General features: G+C 36.8%; 6 protein-coding genes across 6 annotated transcripts; 2 read left to right on the top strand and 4 right to left on the bottom strand.

Moving 5' to 3' along the window:
• Positions 1 to 499: 499 nt before the first annotated feature.
• Positions 500 to 2,317, bottom strand: K444DRAFT_651300 (putative nucleoside hydrolase). Its single transcript, XM_024885699.1, has 4 exons — positions 2,155 to 2,317; positions 1,816 to 2,092; positions 1,727 to 1,761; positions 500 to 1,683 (listed from the first exon to the last, which is right to left on the bottom strand). The coding sequence occupies exons 1-4, from the start codon at positions 2,188 to 2,190 to the stop codon at positions 583 to 585; spliced, it is 1,449 nt and encodes a 482-aa protein (XP_024740109.1). The 5' UTR covers positions 2,191 to 2,317; the 3' UTR covers positions 500 to 582.
• Positions 2,318 to 3,371: 1,054 nt separating this feature from the next.
• Positions 3,372 to 6,593, bottom strand: K444DRAFT_641514 (uncharacterized protein; the record flags this gene model as incomplete). Its single annotated transcript, XM_024884629.1, has 2 exons — positions 3,372 to 6,099; positions 6,160 to 6,593. The coding sequence occupies 2 exons, from the start codon at positions 6,591 to 6,593 to the stop codon at positions 3,372 to 3,374; spliced, it is 3,162 nt and encodes a 1,053-aa protein (XP_024740108.1).
• Positions 6,594 to 7,481: 888 nt separating this feature from the next.
• Positions 7,482 to 9,133, top strand: K444DRAFT_626943 (general substrate transporter; the record flags this gene model as incomplete). The annotated part of the gene is made up of 4 exons (XM_024882739.1): positions 7,482 to 7,540; positions 7,611 to 8,152; positions 8,213 to 8,611; positions 8,661 to 9,133. 4 exons carry the CDS (start codon positions 7,482 to 7,484, stop codon positions 9,131 to 9,133), a joined length of 1,473 nt encoding a protein of 490 aa, XP_024740107.1.
• Positions 9,134 to 10,347: 1,214 nt separating this feature from the next.
• K444DRAFT_626942 (uncharacterized protein) lies at positions 10,348 to 10,719 on the top strand (the record flags this gene model as incomplete). Its single annotated transcript, XM_024882738.1, has 1 exon — positions 10,348 to 10,719. One exon carries the CDS (start codon positions 10,348 to 10,350, stop codon positions 10,717 to 10,719), a length of 372 nt encoding a protein of 123 aa, XP_024740106.1.
• Positions 10,720 to 11,762: 1,043 nt separating this feature from the next.
• On the bottom strand, positions 11,763 to 12,418 carry K444DRAFT_716134 (uncharacterized protein). The gene has a single exon (XM_024888376.1). The coding sequence runs from the start codon at positions 12,384 to 12,386 to the stop codon at positions 11,886 to 11,888; it is 501 nt and encodes a 166-aa protein (XP_024740105.1). The 5' UTR covers positions 12,387 to 12,418; the 3' UTR covers positions 11,763 to 11,885.
• A 552-nt stretch (positions 12,419 to 12,970) lies between these two features.
• On the bottom strand, positions 12,971 to 14,418 carry K444DRAFT_716130 (uncharacterized protein). Its single transcript, XM_024888375.1, has 2 exons — positions 13,903 to 14,418; positions 12,971 to 13,294 (listed from the first exon to the last, which is right to left on the bottom strand). Exons 1-2 carry the CDS (start codon positions 14,347 to 14,349, stop codon positions 13,223 to 13,225), a joined length of 519 nt encoding a protein of 172 aa, XP_024740104.1. The 5' UTR covers positions 14,350 to 14,418; the 3' UTR covers positions 12,971 to 13,222.
• Between the last annotated feature and the right edge of the window lie 8,500 nt (positions 14,419 to 22,918).

Raw genomic sequence — 22,918 nt, 5'->3', positions numbered from 1 at the left:
GTGCCGCAGTCGTTTTTTGATGATAAGCAGATTTGGCTAATTTTTACACCAGGCATTGCATTATTCAAGGCAGAGGGCAAGTTTGTCAAATCCTCGGATGAAGCGAGATGGAAGTCAGAGGCAAAGCAAACCAATAGAAGGTCCCATCCACAGCACGTGCGATGTTACCCGAGCACCCTGTCGATCACATGACTTGTAGATGGTCATATGACGTAGTTACAATCACATGACATATTCGCATCATTTATCGTGATGTGTGTCTCGAGCCTTCCCCTTCCCTCTTTGTCAGATCATTCTGGTTTATAGCACATTACATTTCGTGAGAAGGTCGGATTTGTACGTTGCGGAAACAGTAAATTTGAAATACAGCAGAGCAGCAGCAGAAAAGACTCGGCATGACTTCACTTCCAAAGAAGCTTTGGAATATTGTAAAATCTAGACTAAAAACTTGCCAAAACAAGATGGGTGGGCCGATATCTATCGTTACGGATCCAATGCTCTGTCTACTTGGTCTCTCACTACATATTAGATTCGTAAATCATGACTACTACTTCGGTGTGGGTTTAGTCATCGACGAAGATCTCAGCTGCCAAATATTCGTTTGAGTAAAAGCCCACCAAATATGTCTTGTCCAGGGGATCCGACGCATCGATTGAGTCGATTGCCATTCCCATTCCCTCCGGTCAACCGGCCATCGCCATCATCGCAGTCATCGTCCTTTCGCTTCCGACTTCTTCTGTCAGCAACAAACATTCCTCTTGTCCACTGGCCTACAGTCTCCACCCTTAGATCCTCACCCTCGCTGATCTCCCATTTAGGGTCGTCATAATCCACGCAATACCATATGGTCAGTACATCATGGACTGGCACTCCTACAGTGTCTCTAGAAACCCCTGGACTGGTTGAAACAATTTTGTCAAACGTAGCCTTCATAAATGCCGAAACCCATTCTGCCAAAGGCGACTTCGCAGCCAACAGCGGCTCAAGAGATGCCTCGAGGTCACCGCGAGCGAGCACGTGCTTCCCAGTGATGTCGATTGGGAAAAGCGTGACGTTCAACCGCTTTGAAAGATTGTCGGGGTAAGAGGGAAGGAACGGTAGAGGCGCCACATCCTCTTCCTGTTTCTCGCACAGGGGTAACGGTAGTGCAAAAGGCATCACTGTGTGAGGTTTCGGTGATGTAAGAGTGTACACTCTCGCCGCTGCTATAGGATCTGCAAAAGTATTGAAATCCGCAACAGGCGCTGTCTGATTTCGCATATTTAGCAAATCTCGAATGGGGCCTGGCGGTTGCCTGGTGAGCCTGAAAGGCGGCTCCGGGATGTTCGGAGCTTGCTCCAAGCTTGAGGGAGGTTGAAGAGCTGGATTGTCAGCCTGATCGATATGGCCACCCATGACCACAATCTCCTTAACTTTTAAGAACGTCTCTGGATCTTCCGCTGCAGCAAGGGCGAGGTTCGTCATTGGACCGATTGCCACGATTGTGATGCTGTTGGGCTCGTTGTCGCGCAGCAACTTTAGAATCTCTAAATGCGCAGGTGTTTGAGATTGGGTGAAAAGAGAGGATGGATTTTTCATCTCTTTAGCTATTATTTCACTTTGCTCGGGAGCAGAAGACGTTTCTGCCACTTCCAAGAGATGCTGCCACGTCTCAGCTGGCGTCAGATGCGGCTGCTGTCCAAGCTGGTCAATAAAATTCGACCCGTCCTCGAACGTGTTTACATACGCTCAAGTGAGGTCCACCAAGCCCATCTTGTCCATCTGCAGCAGCCAATATGAGATCCACGTCCAAGCTCATGCGGCGGTTTGACTTACGAAAGAAATCAAGCATCGACGCATTCTCAGCGAGCGGTTGCTCAGGGCCGATAGCAACTACTACAGGCTTCGAACTTCGAAGAGTTTCAAATCCCAAACTCCGTCCAACGCTTTCTCGCCACGCAATCTCCTTGTTCACATAGTGGAACAGTGAGATGGCGTTGCGTAGGCAATTTTGGAGATCAATGTTGCCGTATGTCACGGAAATGAGCAGCACTTGAAGCTTCTCTGGCGATGCTGAGAGTGCCAGCAGTATCGCCAGAATGTCATCGACCCCCTTCCAAAAGTGTCAGTCGGTTCACTGCGTTTGTCAAAGGCAACTGGAAATGGGCAGTATACCGGGTCGGTGTCTATGATAATCTTCCGCGGCGCCATTGTCGCCGATGTGAACGAGAAGAGCTTTCTTTTGCGGTCAAGGTCTGTTGAGACGACAATATTTGCTATCTCAAGTAACGGAAAAACCACAATCGTTGGGTTGAAGACCACGAAGCGAACACGATCGACTACGGAAAGCCATAAGGATCAGAAGACCAAGCGATTTTCGAATCTGGTTTTCGACCTTCAATGTCTGATTTGTGGCACGTGCACACCCAACCAAAAATCGCCTACGAAGGCGCACAGTTTTGAAAACCGTCCATTTTTAGTGGGGTGAGGAACACCAAAATCTCACACTTTTAAAAATTGCGCATCGCAATGCGACCGCGTCCAAATATTTTAAACTAAGATCTAGGCAAAAGAAAAGAGGCTCAAGTATCTTTCCTTTGTGTTTTAGTAATTCTAAAACTCTAGCAAGCTTTATTGCGATTTTCAAAGACGAGGGGGGGATTTTTCAGGATCTCGCTTAGCGAAATGGACGATTTTCAAAACTGTGCGCCTTCGTACATATTATGCCCTCTCTTCCTGTGCCTCTACTTATTATTACTGCTTAAAATATTACTCTCTTTTTAATTCTTATTTATATATATACGAGAGAGGGGTGAGAGAGGGGTAGTTGAACCTAATTTTCCCCTTTAATCACAATTAACTTTCGAACTACTTCTCTTATAAGAAAATTTTTGGTAGCACAAATATTCTCCTTAATTTAGGCTTTCTATCTAGCTACTTATCTTATATTTTAGGCTAAAACTAATCTCAATACGGCCATTTTAAGTAAAAATGAGCTTTTGAGATTTTCGTAAGGCTCGCTTATATATTTAGTGCCTTGATAAGAAATACGAATACGGGGCTTGATTCTCCAAATACGAGAGGTATTTTAAATTTAAGATATTATTAAATTATTAATAATAGTAAATAAATTTTTTAATAGAAAGACTAGAAATTAAAGGAATTATATATGAATATATTCTTATATAAATAAAATAATAAAATATAGAGATAATTTTTAGGGGTAAGAATTAATAAGGTATTAATACGTATCGATTCTTACGATACCTGAAAAATACCTAATACTATCGATACCGGTATCAATGCCTCAGGTATTTTTGCCGAGCCTGAGAGATACCACCTCAGTGTTGCATAAATATAGAAGCGCAGCACTGTTATGTACATCTTCGTATTTATTGCTTTATCGCAATAATTCGAGGCTGTTGTAAAATACCCATAGGCTGGATTGCATACTCATTATGCCAAATGGGTCCTTCAGTACGCCAGGCCTGTGGTCCAATAAAAACGGTCGTCCCTGTAGGCATATGCAGAGGGCCAAACGCATTTTCCCGATTTCCAAAGCTGGTGATTGAGAGTTTATGTTTTCCTTCCGATAACATGCCAAGTTTCAGAGAATGCGGCCGAAAAGCAATCTTGCCTAGAACTTGCCCATCTACTTCAACTGACAACAATGGCGCGACGAAGCGTGGGACCTCTAGCACTGCCTGCCCGCCGCTGTGCTCAAAATCACAATTGTAGATAACATTCCCCGCATAAAAAGGCAGTTCATGTTGTGTCCAATCGCCAAATTGGAATTTAGATAGCTGGGAGGCAGTGATCGTTGCTTTCGTTCCACGGATTTCGACTCCGAAGTCTCCCAAAATATAAATTCGCTCAAGATTTGTCATTAGACCATATTCGTAGGTTAATTGGATTTCGTGAGATCCGCTCGGGATTTTGGGTAACCTAATGGTCGAAATGTCTTCATCAACCCACCAAGATTCGACAGTTGACGGAATGACATTGCCGTCGAGCATGATATGGACGTCCTTGGCATTTTCCAGTGCGAGGCGAGAAGTCAATAGATTAACTTCAGATTTGAACTTGAAGCGCAGACTCAACTTTCCTTTCGCCTTTCTCGATTCCGGTGGGCTAGCGTGGGGTTGTCGAAAGGCCTCTAGTTTGAGAGGAATCCCCAGACGATTCCGCATGATGTTATCGATTCGAAGAACCTCTTCTTCGCCCTCCCAAGATCCATCATTCCAGAGAAACTTGGCAAAATCTAACAAAAGAACGTTGGGCTCACTAAGTTCAACATTTCTTAGTGTGACAAGACAAGTTTCGGCCATTCCTTGGGCTGAAGCTTCTTCTGCCTTCGGGGTAGACGTCTCACTATGCGGCGTCAAGCGGAGGAGGAGACTGCTACATCCTTCGAACAGGTGAAAGAAGCTAGTTTTTCCGTTCCTTCTAGTTGACGGTAATTCGCTATCTTGGCCCGAAATAGTGTCAAGGAGTGTCAACCACCACGAACCTCTAATGGATACCTGGCATTTCGAAGCAACTTGTTTTTCTGTATTGCAGATAAAAAGAAACTGCTCGTCGCCGTCTTGACGAAGCTGATAGAGAAGGGTGGAAGACATGGTCGATTGGCTGGTAAGACAATATAATGGACCATCCGTAGTGACCGCAGAGATGTCACGGTGCGCCTCAAGCGCGTCTAATATTTTGGATTTCAGCCAAGGTACCTCTATGCTGCCATGAATCTCGACGGGTTTCTTAGCTGGGATGCCATCGATGAGTGTTGGTGAAGTTCCAGTCATAATTACTTTGCCTCCTGCCTGGGAGAATTGTCGCAGCCGACTTAGTGTTGTTGAACGGATTGTGCGCAGATTAGGGACGATGACAACCTCGTACTCCGACTGGCCCACTGGAAGAGTGTTCCCAATCTGGTCTTTATGAGTCTGAGATTCGAAGAGGCTTTCTGATATGAAATCAAAATCAATCAGTCCATGCAGGAGCCAAGTGGTAAGATTGAGAAACGCCTCATCTCGTTCCTCCTGTTCACCTTTGGAGCTGTGGATGGGGCCGAATGCCAACCAGTAGCTTTCAATGGGATGAATGACCGCGACGCGGCAAACGGCACGTCCTCTCGTCATTGCCACATTCACTCTTGCAAAGTGGTCTTCGACTAGTGGATACTCAAGTGACCATGGGCTTTGGTATCCAATCGAAGCTGGGAAGTCTCGTTTTGCTTCGCCAGCCATAGTGACCCAAGACAAATGATGAACTCTAGTTGTAACTCCCAAGGCAGCCTGCCAATCACCCGCAAATTTATGCCCAAGAAAGTCGAACATCCAACTGGTGACGCCGTATATCTCGCTCATAATCCCACGGATACCGCTCTGTCGTGCTACACTCGTGGCTTGTTTAACCGTGTTGTATTCAACCCAGTTACAGAGCATATCAACCCCAGGCAAATCAAAACCGCGATAGCATCGCATTGCTTCACCAAGTGCTGATGTCTGGGTGAATAATGTTGGTTCGTCCATCATGTGCCCTGTCATTGCAAGGCCATTTTCTCTACACCAAACTGAGACTGGGTCGAGATATCCTTCGACAAATCGGTCACAAACGTGGTTGTGATAGTGATACCTCGCGAGGCTAGAAGAGCCGTCCGGTAAGTCCCATACAATTTCTGGCAATGAATCTAGAATGTCGTATCCGTATTGCTCAGAGAAGGTGTCTGGTAGATCTGTAGTCCACGGCAGGAAGACATCCCAGGTATCTTCGGCAAACCTCAACTGGGTTTTATGCGCGAATTGAGGTTCGTCGGTGAAGATAGATGGCACCGTCAAACCAAATTTATCACCAACGGCAACTTTGTAGACTTCATGGGTAGCGGCAATAAAGCGATCAGTGGCTTCCTTATTGAGTGTGTCGGCATAAGTGTAGCCGTTGAACCATTCTGAAGGTGGATTGGGTTCCATATACGCATACCAAACATTTCTACCACTTTCTCCATCGCCCAATCGCCGGTAAACTTCCATGCAGTCGTTATTTATGGCCACATCATATCTTGCTACAAGATGTCCTAATTCACTCCTAGTGGCCCGGCCAGTGCATTCTGAGCCTCCTTGAGCACTAATAATTAAGATTGTTAGCTTGGTCCTGATAAAATATAGACTGGGACATTTAATATACCGCCATGCCACTTGCTCGCCATAAGGTTTGCATGTCAAAAGAATATGTTGCGCTTTGAGATCAGGGCGATTTTCCATGACTTTCCCACCAGCGTATCCACTCGGCCACCTATCCTCGTCATAAAGGCATGCGAGCATTTTCTTACTCTCGGCATAGTCGACACAAGACTTTACAATTTCCATGAATTCGTCCCCCAAGTATTCCGTGTCCAGACCGGTTCGAACGTGTATTGTGAATCCGCCCATGCCCATCTCAGCTAGATGATCTATCTGGCGAAGCAACTGCTCGCGATCGAGTTTCTTGTTCCATGTCCACAAAGGTGCGCCTCGATACTCGCTGCTTGGGCGAAGGAAAAGAGCTTGGTCAAACGGTTCTGAAGCTCGAGGAAAGCTCCTAGGATTGGGTGGTCTGCCTTGGAAACTTGCGTCGCCCATTATGTTTCTATTTTCCGTTCAAATCAGGGTTGGTATTTTAATCTTTGGTGTCTGACTTTTGGCTCTTTACCAGCTGATATTGGGAGAACTGATCAATTTTAATCAAGGTAACAGAATATCAGCTTTGTCACCAGAATTTCCAGGGTATCTGCACTCCCACTCGCCTTCTGATATCCCGAGCGCTCAGGCCATCTAAGCGGTGTTTTTGATAGCTGAAAACCATATCCATGGACCCTTGGTTCCCCACCGCAACCCCAGGCGCCCCATACCCCATGTCTCCTTAGCGAGCGGATGACCCAAATTACGCTATCCGAGGGGTGATAGTAAATATTCTCGTCAGTAATAAGTACGAGATGTCAGAGAGAAGTGAAATGGGACCATATTCTCGGAAGCAATTAGTACGAGATGGACGAGGAAGTGGACGCCTTTCAATATTCAGTGGACTATTTCCATTGCCCCTCGTTGAGACGCTCGGAAAATTGTCGAGAAGGACCGAGAGGTTTTCTTGGCGAGCCCAAATATTGAATCCCATGACTCCAGGTACCTCGGCTAGCTCGTACTAATTGCTTGCGAGAACCTTGCCTTATCGAGTACCTAACGCATGGAAAAGAACAGCCGGAATTCCCTTGCAAGCCTCTTCTGGCAGGAGCGAGAAAGGTCTGCATGCTCTGGACCGTGCTCCAACGTGGGATTCCCAGAAACCCCAAGATTCTTTTCAGCTGGGGTAAACGAGCCTCTTCTTTACCGATAGGAGATCTATAAAGAGCGATTGAATCCCAGTCTCTTCTCCTCAGAAGACAGACATACCCACGTCCGAAAATTGCTACATACATCCGTTTACCCTTTCTATCATTGACCAAGCCTAGCTCAACTCTTTCGTCCCTCATTATGAGGATTTTAGACAGATATCGTGTATTGCTCTGCACATGTGTTATCTCGCTAGGAGCGTATGTGCACCGATATCCCCAGCTTTCTCTCTGTTTGAAACCCTTGCTAATTTATTGCCTTTGACTCTAGCATTGTCATTGGAGTTGACAGTGGCATCATCGGGACGACTCTTGGACAACCATCCTTCTTCTTGTACATCTTCAAGCCCGGAGACAACCAGACAGCTTTGATTGGAGCCATGGTTTCAACCTACTATGTGGGCAACTGCCTTGGCGCCGTGATATCTGGTATTTGCCTCGAGAAGTTTGGTCGGAAGTACACACTCATAGCCTCAACCTTTGGCACCATTATTGGGGCCGCAATACAAACCGGTGCCATCAACGCAGGCATGATGATTGGCGGTCGACTGTTTGCTGGCCTTGCCGTGGGCATCTTAATTCCTGTTATGCCAACTTACATCTCGGAGCTCGCTCGACCGACAGAAAGAGGGCGGCTGATTGGAATTATGGGTATGGGTGTTGCCGTTGGGTTCTTACTCGCAAACTGGGTTGGCTACGGCTGCTATTTTGCAAAGGGTGATGTAGCCTGGCGTGTAGCGCTTGCGATGCAGATACCACCGGGACTGGCCTTATTGATTTTCAGCTTGTTCCTCCCGGAGTCCCCCCGATGGCGTGAGTACCACCCCAGTAACATAGTAATGCGTGTTTTTGAGCAGAGCTAATATGTCTTAGTCATATCCCAAGATCGCGGTCAGGAGGCGGAGGCTGTACTACATCAACTATATCCTGAACAAGACGAGAATGAGATCCAGATTACGCTTCTAAGCATCCAGGAACAGGTGCAATTTGAAGCCCAACAACGGTCGAATGTCAGCCTTGGTCATGCATTCTTGGAACTCTTCAGCAGAAAGTATATCAAGAGAACACTTTTGGCCATCGCCGTTATTCACATTCTCCCACTAAGCGGGGCAAGTGTGGTACAGAACTACCAAGTTCTTCTCTACCAAGGACTCGGCTACTCCGGAGAGCAAATTTTACTGATCAGCGGTTGCTACGGCTTCATGGGAGTCATTGGCCAGGCAATTAACATGTTATTTGTAGCAGACAAGTGGCCGAGAGTGCGTACAATGTGTAAGTTTATCTGACTCCTTTATTACGTGTGCCTGACTGATTTCTCTAGGGGTCGGGTGTCTTGTCACCGTAGTCATGCTTGTGTTGATTTTGGTTCTATCACGCTTCTATGGGGACGGTAGTAATATCAACGGGGCTCGAGCCGGGATTGCATTCATATTTTTATACTCTGGGCAGTTTGCTGTCTTTTTCAACTCAACCATTTTCGGACTTCTTGCGGAACTATTCCCGCTTCACCTTCGCGGCTACGGGGTGTCCATAGCCGGAGTAACACAAAGTATCACCATCATCTGGTTATCTCAGATCACGCCAATTGCTTTCGCGGCCTTGACATGGAAGCTTTATCTGATCTTTATTGCGGCAATTATAGTTCTAGGCGCTATATATCGTATCTGGCTGGTGGAAACTAGCAATCTCACTTTGGAGGAGATTGCCGACTCCTTTGGCGATAATGTTCTAGATATTTCGGGGAAGACCGAGAAAGTTGCAGCTATTGAGGCTGACCAGGTCAAAGTCAAGTAGTTCGTTGAAAATGCCAGTTTATGTATGATCCATGAGATGGAATCAGAGTCTAATTAAATATGCCTCTGTTAATGCATCCGCACGCATGTCTTTTTGAATGTTTACAATAGTGTGAATAACATGCGTTTCAATTTTTGAATGATTGGGACAACAAATCTTGCGTGGACTGATGCTTCCCATCTTGTGTTTCACGTTGGCGAATTACCTGCAACCGGTCTACGGGGGCTACTGGAGCTATTACTCTCTATTGTCTCCTCCAGTCCCTCAACTTTAGGCTTCTGTCCATACACAACATATCTATCACCATAGTCAGTCAAACACTTCCCCACCACCAGCACATCAAAGAAGGCATTCTCATAGCTCAATAAGTATGAATCTTAGAGTTCCTCAAATATTTCTTCGCTTCAATCAAGAAAGCAAGTATTTCCTCCCTCTACTATAGCTCTATGTTAAATGAAAACAAACTCACCTCCTTCAGTTCATTGTTCAAATTCGCTAATATTTATATCTTTAACTCTTTATACTTAGGATCTTTTAACTAACAGTTCTATAGCTATTTAAACTATATCTTTACTATATTTACAATCTTTATTTCTTTATAAGTTCTTTATACTCTTGAATAATTGTTAAGAGAGATTCTAAGTTTAAGAAAACTGTTGGAATTGCTCTCCGATTGTAGCAATGGTCTCTAAACTATAGTGGGGGGTGCCCTATTAGTACTGAGTCACATGCCTTAGGGTCCCTATATAGATGAACCTTCAGGGCTCTAAAGAGCCCTAAACAGCTAAACATACGGGGTTCCGGAGACCCTGAACAGCTGAGGGTTCAGGGTCTCCGACCCTATAAATATAGTGGCAAATACCCTGTAAGCCTTAGTGTTTTAGGCACCTATATCCAACAAATACTTTAATAAAATGTTTGTATTATGTTATAAGTAAACTATTATTCTTCAAACTCTTATCTTTACCAAAAAATTAAATGTATTCTTTAATATATTAAACACTTCGTTAATTGTTAAATTCCCAAATCTAAATAAGAGCAGTTTTTATATCTTTGAAATAATTAATGTATAATTGAAGATATAATTAAAAAATTGTATTTAAGTTTATTCTTGCTTTATATTATTTATGATTAAATTTGAAAGAACGAATAGTAGTTGAATTAAAGATAACAGTGATCCAGATACGATCTTAAAAGGAGAGAGTAATTCTATCATGATCGATGACATCCTCGTAGGCTACACATCTGCTCAGCTCATGGTCGCTCAAATGAACTCTACGGCACCTGCAAGGATCGAAATCCAAGCCCTACGGCTGGGACAGAGTGTATATATTATCGCCATAGCGGTCGTCAATGGTGCCATTGTTCTCCTCGTTATCTTCGAAGCTATCAGGACTCTCGGGTGGAAGAGACTCAACACTTTCGGCTATATAGATCCTCAAAACTTGGTGGTTGGCGGATTAAGGGGTGGTAGTTACCTTCAGGCTGCTTTGGAAAGTGACTCGGATCTTGTACATGTTAAGATTCGGCAAAATGGACAGTCCTTTTCGGTGCGGAATTGGGAGAAACGGGACAGCTTGGGATAAGGATTGCAAACTCGCCACCAGTCGTGACATGGTTCGCTTCTGAGATTGTCGTAGACAATCGTCAGACTGGCGTTGATGTGGAATCAATGCATATGGCGTCGTAATTTGTCATATCAAAGAGGCGGACAATGTCCTAGTAATAGTTGTATAAAAATTAATAAGTTAGAGGGTTGAAATATGAATGCCGAGGCCACCAGCGAGTGGGGGTAAGGAAAGATTCTGGCGCAAATTTGCATGATACAGTTGGGAACGGCATTACACGGGACGCAAACTTAGCCCCAATCAAGCATGAGCACATGTATACCGTAATTAGAGGGATATGGCGAAATTTATGTTCCCACCCAACTCCCTTGTCTCCTTAATACAATCTAATCCTGTAATAACTTTTTCCTTCGACTTAATCGTAAATCTGAAGATCCAGAATTAAGCGAGTATGGAATCAAAAATGGTTCTAGATGGATCTCTATTGGAGCGAAATTGAGACCTGTCTATAGAGAGAAGATGAGGAAAGTATAACTGGGCCTTAAAGGAGCTAAAACGAGCCCCTTGGGTATTAAAATGGACCTTTTAATACATGCTTAAGCTAACTCTGCTATGTGCTTAAGTTACTCGGGCCAGCTCAGAAATGTTTAAAAATACTTATTCTTGGCTCAGGTTAAAGCAGTAACTGCTTATGTCCAGACACTAAAACGGAACCAGCGACTAAAAAAAGTTGAGTTTGACTTATGTGGCAGTTCAGGTGAGTTTGTGTAAGGAGAGGGTGAGCCGAGGGTGATTAGCGCCTGAGTAAAAGCGGCAAGCTTACTAACCAAATGTGGAATGAAAATTAAAGGATTAGAGTTCAACTACCGATATAATCAGTACCGAATCTGGACCTCTCCAAAGTCCACTTCCGTCTTTGGACCTAAACAGTCGCTGCTTTAACCTGAGCCGACCCCTGAGCCCTGAGCACGGCAATGAGTCAGCTAGATCGTACTTAGGGGGATACGCAGATTCGGGTTTAACCTTCACTAATGACTCGCTAAGGCGGAAAGGTTCTCTTACTTTACTACAGAGATTCCTGGAACTCCTACATCTCGTCAACACACTACTTGACATCTCTTCGTGTGTTATAGCAACTTGGTTAACCTAATCTCATACGAAAAGGTATTTATCCCTTATTCTCTTCATTCCTCTTCTGATATGAAAAGAAGACGGAGGAGGTATATCTCCCGCCCGGAAACAGTTATATGCTCTACGATGCTCACAAGATTGAGGCTCTCGCAGACACTGCGATGTCTTTTGGTTCCCGTGTCTGTAGGGGGTACAACGTCCTTAACGTTAAAGTTATGGAATGCGTGCTGGAGAAATGTTGTCTGGGGTTGAGCCTGCCGATTAAGTTGTTCATAATAATCACGTTTCTGTCTTTCATACCAGAAATCCTTCTTCCGGAAATCCTCGTCCCTGAGACCCACTTCCTCATGCCGATAATCCTGATCCCGAAAATCCTGATCACGTGGATAGAAGCTGTAGTGTCCCAAATCTTGGTCGCTTTCCATCACTTCGCACCATGGAGTCGATTCCCAGTACGTAGTGCCTAGAACTAGAATGCAATCAACGCCCTTGTAGTTGACAAGCGGAGCACCCAATTTCTTGGAACCCTGGCCAAGATAACGCTGCGATTGCATTGTTCGAGTTTCGGGGTCGTAGAGCTGGGGCGGTAGGCATGTCTCACATCGTTCGAGTACTTGAATCTCTCCAAGAAGCCAAACTGATCGTTACTCGGATATCGCGTCTAAGGGTCGACGCGTTCAGGCATTGCTAACCAAAATACTGGAAGCGGTGGAAACTGTGGTTCTTGTTTTACAAAAATAGACATGAACTTCCAGTCGTTAACGATCCTCTCTAAGACCGAGAATATTAGTTGACGGTCGGGAAAAATTATTTTCATAGAAAATATCATAAACCCACTTGTCTCAACTTCAATTAAGCTAGCTTGCGGCTTGGTCGGATCAAAGCCTCTTAGTTGAGGGTCGGCCGGAAATTAGTAATTTGAGCCAGAGCTGGCATCAGAAACACCCTGATTGGCGAATTCGAAAAGAAGAGACATATCAACCCTGGCGTATTGCTCACTAGTTGAAGCAAGACGTCTCAATCGAATACCTGGTAGGTGGCCTGGAAGCGGTCCAATAGCACAACTAAGAATCGCCATATATACTAGTTCGGATGGATAACTTGAATCTTGACAGACTAAAAAGTTGACCTTGAGGCCTTTGTTTGTGGATGTCGAGGTCGCAGGTTCTGGTGTTTCAATATAGAATTGCGAAATGCTCTTTGAGTATTGAAAAAGTTCGGGGGAAGGAGCTAATAGGCCTTGGGGATTGCATTCTTCAGGGTAGTCATCCCGGTAGGGTTTGGCCGTAGGATCCCTCCAAGCAAAAATCGATTGGTCATCTGTTATCTTCAATATTTCTTCCTGTAGTCGAAGGAATGCCTTTGTCCCTCCCCATACAATAGCGGTATGTTAATCGCGAATATTCCGAGCAAACAATAGGCCATATCTTCTAGTCGTGTCGTTCAGGCTTGGCAAAAATTCCTGAGGCATCGATACCGGTATCGATAGTAGAGGTATTTTTCAGGTATCGCAAGGAATCGATAGTATTAATACCAGAATCGATTCTTACCCCAAAAATTAACTCTTTCTTTTATTATTTAAATTATATAATAATACATTATTATGTAATTCCTTTAATTTCTAGTCTTTCTATTAAAAGAAATACTTACTATTATTAATAAAAGTTAATAATATCTTAAATTTAAAATAGCCCTCGTATTCGGAGAATTAAGCCCCGTATTCGTATTTCTTATCAAGACGCTAAATATATAAGCGAGCCTTACGAAAATCTCAAAAGCTCAAAAGCTCATTTTTACTTAAAATAGCCGCATTGAGATGAGTTTTAGTCTAAAATATAAGATAAGTAGCTAAATAGAAAGCCTAAATTAAGTAGAGTATTTGCGCTACTAAAAGTTTTCTTATAAGAAAAGTGGTTCTAAAGTTAATTACAATCAAAGGGGGGAATTGGGTTCGGGGAATCGATTCTGGAATCGATAGTATCGATACCTGACGATTCTGGCATCGATACCTATCGATACCGGAAATTAAGGAATTTTTGCCAAGCCTGGTGTCGTTTGTCGGTTTGCAACCCATGAGATTCTCCGAGCGACACTCAGCCACGATAAGTCACCGCCCGTCAATGCGTAAAGATCTATCTTGGTGATAGTCGAAATATTATCAATCAGGTCAAATTTTGTGCCAAAAGATTTCCAGTCTCTGTCAAAAAATTGAAGTCGAGTGGGTGCTAGCAACTCTTGTAACGTCCAGCCGCGTGTGAACCAGCGAGACGTAAAAAAGTCATGACCTTTTTTTTTGCTGTTGTATACATCTGCGAGCAGAACATAGCAGCCTGCTGAATCCCTGTACCAAGCATACATGGAGTTTATTGCTTCTGATAGCTCGGTAGAGCTGGTTTTGTCGATACAGCAGGTGTCGATCCAGATATACTGGTACCCATCCCGCTGAGCTTGTGCGCAGCTGCGTCTAATTTTGGGGAAACCATGCTTGCGCTCAGCCAACTTCCGATCGCCAACCATTTCCTGAAAAGAGACTTCTTCAGGGTCCCATACATGAGATAAGATTGCATAGGTCGGTATTGTGTTGCCTCCATCCCCAACGTTATGTAGCCCCTTCGCCCCAAAGTCTGGGATTGCCGTGCTCGCAGAAAACTCGTTAAGCTCTGAAGTTCCGGTATCCAGAAGACGCATCTTCGTAACACAAGTGTTCAAGTGTGTTGTGATCCGCTGTTGTGGGCACCAGCGCCTTTAATCGTGCGTCAGGACTTGCACTAAATCCCCTACGTCCCTGCGGGTTTAGTGCGTATCAGCGATACGGTCTTTTTTTTTTAGAATACCAATTTTCGGAATTTTGGTAAAAATCAAAGAAAAATATTTTACAGTTTATATGGAGTTTATACTATAATTAATAATTGAAATTCTCTTACTTTCACATCGTATATGCACGCAGTATAAAATGCTGGAAATATTACATACTTTACCTCGTCGGCAACCCCCCCAAAATGCTTCGATTCTAAGAAATCAATTAATTATACAACTACCATGTCTTAATTCGTATACCCAATAATTGTCTCCTTCCCATTAGTAGCTAATCTAACTATATTACTAAAGCCATTATTATAAAATGAAGGGGAAAGGGGGGAGTGGCTTGACAAAACCAAATTCTCTACCTAGCATTTATTATTATACGCAAATATGTATCGCCTGGTGGGTGGATACGCTCTCTCCCAGAATCTTATTAGCCATCCCCCGCACTCTCTTGAGGTTAATATTATGGCCTAAACAGATCAAAAAATTAATAAACTGCTTTAGGGCATTTTCCTGATCACGATAAAGGGCCTTATTAAAGCCCCCTTTGGTATTTTGTGGTAATCGGCCAGCGAGCCGCGCTTTCCAGAGGCGTAACCGAAGCCCCGCACCAAAACACGTCCCGCACCAAAACACGTCCCGCACCAAAACACGCTCTAGTAATATTTCAAAATCTTAATAATTAAATAACCACAAATCCTTTCAACTTTATTTTTAAAATATAGAGACTATAGATATAATCGAGTAAATTATTAAAATTATAAGAATAATCTTCTTATAACTAAAAAGTTATTATTATTATTGTTGGTACAGCTGTTCCTTTGGGAGTCACGTGCGTAGTCACGGGATACGGGATACGGGACACGGGACATGGGCAATGGGACATAGGCAATGGGACATGGGATACGGGACATGGTCATGTGACCTCGCGTCCCATTAGTGACTCGACCAGTAGACTAGACCCCTTTAGGCTTAGCAGATTTAGGGATCGCATATTAATACCACGATACTGCGATCCTTACTTCTGAAGAACAACTTCACTAACCTTACGCAAATAGCACTTCCACGAATACGTAACGGTACCATGCATTACTAGTAAACCGATACTAATCAGTTTGCATTCAGATCAGAACAAGGTCTATTAGTACTTACAGATCAGGAAGGATTAAGCTACGCTTGCCTAAGATTCGGTTACTTAGGGGCAAAGCCATCGTTCCAGTTAAAGAAGGGATAACTATTAATCCTATTACCTGTAATTCGGTTATACAGGCAGGAAAGATACTTGATCTTACTAAGGCCTAATTATACTATATTAAAAGGAGGAATATCTATTAGTCCTATTACCTGTAATTCGGTTATACAGGCAGGAAGGGTACTTAATCTTACCAAGTACTAAAACGGTTAGCTATTTAACTATTCCATTCTATTCCTATTTAACTCCTATAAAACCTTCTCAAAAACCACCTTCTTTTAAACCCCTGGGGCTCTTAAGCTTCAGAACCGTCGAGTTCTCCCGGAATCTCAATATTTCATTCCTTAAATTTCACTTCCTAAATTTCACTTTCTAAATTTCTTATTATAGACGAAATTTTTACTTTAAATATAATACCTACTATAAACTACCTATCTTATAAACTATTCTTCTTCTTATAAACCTATTCTCCTTATAAACTACTATATCTCGAACTAGATACGAGCCTATAGAATATATAATAGCAGAATATACTATAGTAGATAATTTCTTTATTAGATCTATCTAATCTAATTATTCTATAAATAATAATAATTTTAAGGAATTAGTAAGAAAGTAAAGATATAGGATTAATCTAAACTTTACTAAAGTAAATAAGATAACTGAGTTCTTAAATACTAAGCTATTTTAATATATTTTCTATAAAATAGTTAATAATAACCTTTAGAAGCTATTTAGATATAATTTTAAGGATTTTACTTATTAAGAGAACTTTAATAAATTTGAATTCCCGGAAATATTATACCTATATAAGATTCTTTAGTATAGTAATATATTTATATAATAGAATAATAATACTAATACTATTATAAATATCCTATATACTATTATAAAGGAGAATAAATAGTATATATAATTAAATAAGAATATATTAGTAGCTAGACTAGATCTTATTAAGGAACTAATTCTATTAGGCTTTATTATTCTTATAAAAAACAAGTATTTAGAACCTATTATCTTTAATATTCCTATATTACTATTATTTCCTTTACTATTTCCTTTATTACTATATCCTATATTTCTACTAGATTTATATACTAGTATAGAAGCTCTAGAAATAAATAGTATATTCTTATTATTACTATTACTATAACTATATTCAAATAACCCCTAATTCTCCTTAATTATAAGACTTATTAGGAAAGTTACTAAAATCTATACTAAAGAATAAAAGTATAATAGATCTAATAGTAATTTTAACTATAAACTTACTATTTTCCTTAATATTTACTAATATATAAAGCTTTTATAAGAGGTACTAATACGAGCTTTTCTTACTATACTAAAGGAACTAGCTCAAGACTATTTCTATAGTAACTAGCTCTCTTAATATATATATAAAAAGGCTTATATTAATATTTATAGCTTTTTTAAAGGCCCTAGATTCGAATATTAAAATTTAAACAAGTAAAATACTATTATATTAGCTTCTATAATAGCTAAATTTCCGGGAAAAAAATATTTAAGACTATTTAATTACTAATTAATAAACTATATTAATTATAATATAGTCTTATATCTAATTTACAAAATACCGAATTCCTCTATAATAAGATTATTATTTCTTATTAAGGCTTCCGGGTATATAAATATATAACCTTAGACCCTCTTATAAATCTTGGCTAGCTTATTAATAAGCTCTAGTTATTTATTACTATATATAAGAGCAAATAATAAGCTAATCCCGAAATCTTCTTTATTAATTAATAATATTACTCTTAGAACTTTCTAAGCTATTATTTCTCCGGAAATTATTTCTCCGGAAATTATTTCTCCGGAAATTATTTCTCCGGAAATTATTAATACGGATTTAGCCATAACTTCAGAACCTGTAATAATTACTCTAAATCCCGTAATTATAATAATTATATCTCGAAATCATGTTTTATATATAAGAAACCTAAATACTACTTATAGAAATATATACTAGAGAAATAAGAGGCTAAGAAGGCTTAATTTAGGAATAGAAATATCTATTAGTTTAGATTTCGAAATATCTGTAATTTTAATAAATATTTTAATAGTATTTATATATAATATATTACTAAAGCCAAAAATAAAAATAAAATAAGAATAATAAAAATAAACTAGTAAATAATACTTTTAAGGCTTTATTAGTAGAAATAAATAAAGAAAAGAAATACTACCCAGATTCCTACTTTACTTTAGTTAAGAACTTTTTAGCTACTTTTACTACTCTTATTTTACTAATAATTATAGCTAATATTCTTATAAATAATCTTATTTCTCTTTCCTTTATATACTAGATAATAGGCAAAAACCATACTTTAGAGCCTATTAAATCCTTAATAAAAGATATCTAGACTTTTATAATTAATAGTATATTAAGATATAATACTTATTACTTTTATAAAATTATAATTAATACCGGAACCTCTCGATATTTAATTACTAGTTCTAACTAATTTCAAGCTCTCTAGTAAACTAATAATAGTATTAAACTTAATAAAATTACTAAAGATTAAGTTAATATCTAGTTTAGTATTAGATCTATATCTTCTATTAAATCTATAATAGTAAGTATACTAATTAGGTAAGTATAATTTTATATTATATCTTTAAAAACTCTTTTTTTACTTAGCTTAGCTAATATAAATAAGCTAGAGATCTACTTTAATAATCTTATTAATTATCTTATTACTTTTACTAGAAAATATATATTTATAATATAATATTTCGAATACTCTTTCTTGCTTTAAAATACTATATTATAAGGCTTTATTTCCGAATTCTTTACTTATAACTCCTGCTTTTTTATAAAAATTAAATTATAATATCTATACTATTATTTTAGTTATTTATTTATTAGTAAACTCCGAAATATACTAGAATAAGCAGGCTATAATATTAATATAAAAGCCTTTAAGTATCTTATAAAGTACTATAAGTAATACCAGAAATATAGCTAATTACCTAAATAATTTAAGTTTAATCTAAGAAATAATATTAGCTTTAATTACTTTATTATTATTAATATTTTCTATATTTCTAATAAGCCTATACTCTATATTATTAATAAAGGTACTTAATATTAAGCTAGCTAATAGCTCTAAAATATTAGTATAATATATACCTGAAATATATTTAAGTAATACTAGATTAATAATTATTTAGGTTTTTCTAATTAGATTATAGTAAATACCGGAAAGCAGTTTACTAGTAAGAAGTTTGCTTAGCTTATAAATACTATAGGAACTAAGGTTAAGATTATTCTTATAGAAACTTATAATTCTATCGGAATTATAGAATATTACTATAGCCCGATTTAATATATTTACCTTATTATTATAGCCAAAATTAATAGAATTAATAAGAATACCGTATTTTAAATAGCTTTTAAGGCTATTAATAACTTTATAGGACCTAATAGTATTATTCTAACCCTTTTGGTTTATAATACTTTATTTTAAATAACCAAATATAATATCTTATTACCTACTATATTATAGTAATTAATAGTACTTAAGAAAGCAATAATAGAAATTTAGAAGCTTTAAGCTAGACATTAAATTATAAATGCTTTAAATACCCGAAATAGTTCTAGTATTACTAATATTTATAAACTACTTCTAAATTTAAATATTCTTATTTAGTATAAAGGAAATACTAGTTAATCTAGTAATTAGAATAAACTATATAAGCTAGTAGCTATTAATAGAGAGAACTATATACTAGCTCTATTATATAGTAATACTACCTTCCGTTTAATTTTTATAAAGCTCTTTTATATAGGAAATATTAAAGTTATTACTAATAGCCCCGAATCTAAACCTATTCCTAAACCTAATAGTAAGGCTAAAGGTAATATAGCTATAATTTCTTTTACTATTTTACTAAAGCATAATAGAAAACGCCTTTATAAAACCCCGGATATTACGGTATTCTTATAAAATAATAAATTATATAAGAATTCCTATTAAGTTAAAGTTACTAGCCTTCTAGAAAAAAGTATATTTGAGATTACTTTTAGATCTTAGGTATTAAAGGAAGTATATATCTTTAATTCCCGGTTTATTAATAAGATTAAGAATAAGGATATAGAAAAAGAGCTTAAGAAGTCGAGACTAGTTATCTAAGCTTATAATAATAATAAGAAACATATAGTATTAATATAATTACTTATTATCTAATATATTAGCTAGAGAATTATCCTTAGTATTATTACTATAATAATAAATACTACGGAATTATATTTATATAATATCTTATAAGCTTGTATCTAATTAATAACCTTACTTAATTATAATTTCTATATTAACTTATCTTATAAGCTTACTAGAAAGCTAAATCTAAAAAATAATTCTATTCTAAAGGTTATAAAACTATTATATAATATATTAGAAGCTAGGAACTACTAGTTTAAGACTTATTATTCTTATTATATTAATAAGCTCTCTATAAAATAGTTAATTTATAACTCTTATCTACTTTATAATAAGTAATTCTTTGGAATTATTAGCCTTTAAACTAATAATACCTTATTTATTAGAACTAATAATTTTATAAAAGCAAAATAACTAAAGCTTTATACGGCTAAGTTATTAGCTAAAGAATATGAATTTCTTACTTTTAATTATAATCTCAAATTTAATAGAAGTATTATTTATTAAAATCTCTCTATTTAGGACTAATATATTACCTAATATATAAGAGAAGTATATATTATATTAGTCTATTAACCAGAAGCTTTATATAACCTACTAATTACTATTTAAGCTATTAAACCCTCGGAAACTAATATAAAGGCATTTAATAAGCGTATTTAATAGCAAATTAAGAATACTACTAGAGAACTATAATTTATAAAGCTAGTAAAGAAGTTCTTATATTTAATTATTTTTATAAATACTTTATTTGCAAATAATAGAGATTTCTTTTCTTAAATTAGATATATTCTAGTTCTAGTAAATAGAACTAGATATACTAATATTATTTACTAGTTCTCTACTAAATATAAGAGAATTACTAGAAGTATTCTAGTTTTAGAACTTTATAGTATGGCTTATAATTTTAATATAGGCGCTTTAGTTAAATCTATAATTAATAAAGTACTAGAAATAGAATTACTACTAGTTATTTATATGAATTTGAAGTTATTATATAAATGCCTTATTAAATTAGGTATTACTCGAGAGAAATATCTAATAATTAATATAATATATCTTTACTAGATATATAAATAATAAGAAATTACAGAAGTTAAATAAATTAAGAAAGAATTAAATCCTGCCGATTTCATAATAAAATCGAAGCTAATAAACGCTCTTAAGTACCTAATTAATATAATACTATATAATTAGATATAAAGAAATAGGTTAAGTATAAATAGAACGAAAAATAAATATATAAAATAGGAAAATATTATAGAAAAGAAAGTTATATATAAAAGGCTATATTCTTTAGTATATAACTAAAACCTCAGAAGTAATATAAATATATAAAGTATTTGGGAAATCTAGTACTAGGCCGGATTAGGGAATTTATATATAATTAGAAAGAGATATTATTTTTCGCGTTTTTAGAAAGTTTCTAGTATTAGTATAGCTATTTCTTTAGGAGTTATATATATAGTTATAGGATACGGGATACGGGATATAAATAATAAAATATAGGTAATAGGATATGAGATATAAAATATAATTATATAACCTCGTATTCTATTAGTAATTTAATTAGTAAACTAGACTTCTTTAGACTTAGCAAATTTAGGAATTATATATTAATACTATAATACTATAATTCTTATTTCTAAAGAATAACTTTACTAATCTTATATAAATAATACTTTTATAAATATATAATAGTATTATATATTACTAATAAACTAATAATTATATTAATTTTTTATAAAATTATAAGTTTTTAATATAATTTTATAATAAATATATAAAATATTATATAATTATATAAACTATACTTTATTTAATAATATTAGTTATAATATATAAAGAGTTTTTAATAAAAAGTATTATTTATTATTAAAATTTAAGTTTAAATTAATTATTTTTTTAAAAAATTATTAACTTTTTATTATTTATAAAATATAAATAAATAAAATATAAATAAATAAAATATAAATAAATAAAATATAAATAAATAAACTTATTAACTATTTTATAAATATTATATATATAAAATATAATAAGTATATATAATAGTATATAAATAGTTATTAGATATTATAGATCTAATTTCTTATTTTAGATAAAACTTATAATTAGAATTATATAAATTATATAGGATTATATAGGATTATATTTCCTAGTTAAATAAAGTACTTTATAGGCTTGGCTAAATACTAGAGAATATATAGGGAAATACTTCTAGCTTTAGAAAAGGGTATTAATTAGTCTTTTATTAGAATTAACTCTTGGAATTAGTTATATTTATAAGTATTATTCTATAGCTTATTTACTTTAACTATTTATATATTACCCTATTATTACGTGCCTTATATTCTAATTAATTTAATCTTCGAAAAGTAGTTTATTATAAGGTAATTAAGCTATTAATAAACAAAAATATTAATAGCTAAATATTAACTAGAAGAAGTACTTCTACTATTACTAGAGTAATCTAACCGGGTATTTAGGGAAGTACCTAGTTAAGTACTCTTTATATTATCTAATTAGGAAAAGGAAATAAAACTCAGATACCCCTAGAACTAGTAAATAGAATAATAATAATAGAGAAATTAGTAGCGGTTTACTATTATATTACTAAGTTAGAAATAGAGATATAATAAAGAGAAGATCTAGAAAAGCTAGAAACTCAGATCTATTATTTTAAAGATATTTAAATACCTAGTATAGAACCCGTTATATTCCCGGTAATATTCTTAGTTTAGAGAACTTTAAAAACCCGAGAACTATCTATTTATTAGGGAAAGAATATTAAAAAAGCCTAGGACTTTTTCTATTAGGTAAAGTTAAAATAATATAAAAATAATAGAATTACCTAGACTACTAATATAGTAAAGATTATATATTATACTTCCTGTTTTAAGAA

Source organism: Hyaloscypha bicolor (assembly GCF_002865645.1).
Source record: "Hyaloscypha bicolor E unplaced genomic scaffold K444scaffold_52, whole genome shotgun sequence".
Taxonomy (NCBI): Eukaryota; Fungi; Ascomycota; class Leotiomycetes; order Helotiales; family Hyaloscyphaceae; genus Hyaloscypha; species Hyaloscypha bicolor.
This window is presented reverse-complemented; position numbering and strand designations above follow the sequence as displayed.

Coding starts and splice junctions, on each gene's coding strand:
- K444DRAFT_651300 (XM_024885699.1), bottom strand. CDS start 2,190: ATGGCGCCGCGGAAGATTATCATAGACACCGACCCG. Junction 1,762..1,815: donor GTCGATGCTTGATTTCTTTC/GTAAGTCAAACC, acceptor TGGCTGCTGCAG/ATGGACAAGATGGGCTTGGT. Junction 1,684..1,726: donor TTGGTGGACCTCACTTGAGC/GTATGTAAACAC, acceptor TTTATTGACCAG/CTTGGACAGCAGCCGCATCT.
- K444DRAFT_716130 (XM_024888375.1), bottom strand. CDS start 14,349: ATGGTTGGCGATCGGAAGTTGGCTGAGCGCAAGCATGGTTTCCCCAAA. Junction 13,295..13,902: donor TCGCTCGGAGAATCTCATGG/GTTGCAAACCGA, acceptor TCGATGCCTCAG/GAATTTTTGCCAAGCCTGAA.
- K444DRAFT_716134 (XM_024888376.1), bottom strand. CDS start 12,386: ATGCAATCGCAGCGTTATCTTGGCCAGGGTTCCAAGAAATTGGGTGCT.